The sequence below is a fragment of the Fonticula alba genome (assembly GCF_000388065.1).
Source record: "Fonticula alba strain ATCC 38817 unplaced genomic scaffold supercont2.8, whole genome shotgun sequence".
In the NCBI taxonomy this organism is placed as follows: Eukaryota; order Rotosphaerida; family Fonticulaceae; genus Fonticula; species Fonticula alba.
The window spans coordinates 222,953-225,120 of record NW_009242978.1 but is presented as its reverse complement, the minus strand read 5'-3'; the positions used below and the strand labels follow the sequence as shown (position 1 = coordinate 225,120).

General features: G+C 70.2%; 1 protein-coding gene across 1 annotated transcript in view; it reads right to left on the bottom strand.

Annotated features, from left to right (window-relative positions):
• The window catches only part of H696_04728 (hypothetical protein), a gene marked incomplete at both ends in the record, with an annotated part of 7,944 nt that extends 6,007 nt beyond the window's left edge, over positions 1-1,937 (bottom strand). The window contains 5 exons of the mRNA XM_009498591.1: positions 130-327; positions 473-692; positions 792-834; positions 999-1,467; positions 1,656-1,937. Of these exons, the coding sequence (XP_009496866.1) occupies positions 130-327; positions 473-692; positions 792-834; positions 999-1,467; positions 1,656-1,937 (1,212 nt within the window). The remainder of the gene's footprint in view (positions 1-129; positions 328-472; positions 693-791; positions 835-998; positions 1,468-1,655) is intronic.
• Positions 1,938-2,168: the final 231 nt, after the last annotated feature.

Here is a 2,168-nt window from a genome sequence, read left to right as displayed (position 1 = left end):
CTCCGCCCCTGGCCGGCAGTCTGTTCGGCTGTCCCAGGGCGCGGAGGCATGCCCAAGATACGCACCTTCGAAGGTGAGGCTTCGCAGATGGGCCGGCAATGGCGGCATATATGTGTCGATCAGGCTCACCAGGTGCCGGGCCAGGGCCGCCCTGCTGGAGGAGGTCAGGGGACTCGGCAAGATGACCCCCGGAAAGCCCGGGTGCTGGAAGGTGGCGGCCGAATGGGCCCCAGGCGCAGGGCAGGACCCGCTCGCCGGGCAGTGGGCCCACTCAAGCGAGTCCTCCGACGGGGCCAGGACGGAATCCTTCAGGGCACGGTCGATGCGCTGGGGCCATCGACAGACAAGGGCCCAGGGAATGTGAGTGCGGGTGCCACAGCAGCAGCAGCAGCAACAGGCAGACCGGGCAAAGCAAGGCCGAGGCCATTTGCCGCCCCAGCAGCGGGCGCAAACAGGGCACAAGTACACGCACGAAGAGGGCCCACTCGCCCGACTGAACGGCCAGCGGGCCGGATGTGGCCGACCCATGGTGCGCCCGGATCAGTCGCGACACCCGTGCGCGGACATTCTTCATCCGGCTGTTCAGTTGGTTCATGGTCCGCGAGGGGGCATACAGGCTGCGCAGGGAGGAGGCCGCCGCCTGGGAGGCCGAGAAAGAGCACCCCAGGCGCGCGATGCCAAAGGCCAGCAGACTATGTCGAGGAGCAGGTAAGATGGGGAGGCCCCGCGGGCAGGGCCAACAGGCGGAGGCCGGGCAGGAGGAAAGGACACGGGCAGGCGGCTTCACGCACTGATCCTCGGAGTTGTGAAAGATGTCCCGCGAGGGGGGTTTGTCTGTGGATGGCGGTCAGGGCGAATGCACGAGCATCCCAGGGGGCCAGGGCCGAGGGCCGAGGGTGGTCGGGGTGAGTCCCATGCCATGGGAGGGCGAAGGAGGGGCGGGGGGGGGGGGGGGGGGGGACAGCATATGCACCGGCACGAACACCCGGGCAACGCACCGAGCAGCAGATCCGGCACCCAGGCCCGCGAGTGGAAGTGCCACTCGTGGGTCTGGCGTCCGGTGGAGAGGAGCGCCAAAAGGGCCAGCACGCGATCCAGCAGACAGAGAGCCCGGTTGTGGAGACAGGTTTTGGACAGGTCGAAGGACCCGAGCGGCACATAGCGCAGGTACCCCAGCCGGTCGGCAAACGCCCCGGCATCGGTCCGGCCCTGGCTGGGGGAGGGGGTCCCGGCCACCGGGAGGGTGCATGCTCGTTGGGGCAGGCGAGCGATTTGGTCATCGGCCGGCGGCGAGCCCGGCCGGTGTGGATACAGGTCCTGGAAGCGCTCGGCCAGCTGCTGGAAGATGCATGTGTCGCCGGCGGCCGCTGGCCCGGAGCGGCCCTGTTCCCGGAGCAGGGCGAGCGCCGCCTCGGCGGCCATGGCCGGCGGCCGAAGCAGCAGGGCCCGGCTCTCGGTGATGTCACGCTGGCGGGTGTGTCCATGGGTGATGGCGGTGTCAGACGGCCCAGGTGGGTGCTTCGCACGCGTGTGCGTGTGCGTGCGTGCGTGTGTGTGTGTGTGTGCACATGAAGGAAGGGGAGGGGAGCGGGGCAGGTCCGCAGCAAAGCAAGCCAGCCTGGCATGTGGGCCGAGGGGCGGAGAGCAGCTCGCACCAGCATGAGTGTCGACAGCGCATGGGCATACTCGCTGGCCGACTGCTGCGACCCCGGCACCGAGGCCGGGGCGGGGTCCGCCGGAGGCGGTGTTCCCGTGGCCGCCGCCATGGCGGCGGCCGCCTGCCGGCGCATGGTGTCCCCGGCCCCTGGAGGCAGGCTGAAGGGGAACCCCGGTAGCAGGGAAGCCAGATCCTCAAACTCATCGTCAAATTCCGCCAGCAGGTCGGCCGACGAGGCGACGGCCAGGGCCCCGGGCTCGGTGGCCTCCGGGTAGATCATGCCAAGGGCCGAGTGCAGCGGTGGCCCGGCGTCCAGCAGGTCCCCACCAGGGGACAGACACCGGGCCAGGGCGGCCGTTTGGGCCAGAAGTTGGATGTGCTAGCCCGGGACACCGGCGAGAGGATGGCCGTGAGCTCGGTCAGCAGGTGTGGAGGGGCGGGGAGCTGGGCGCCCAAGCAGGGGCCAGTGGCGGAGGAGCGGGCAGGGGCAATGGCTGCAGGGAGGGCGGGG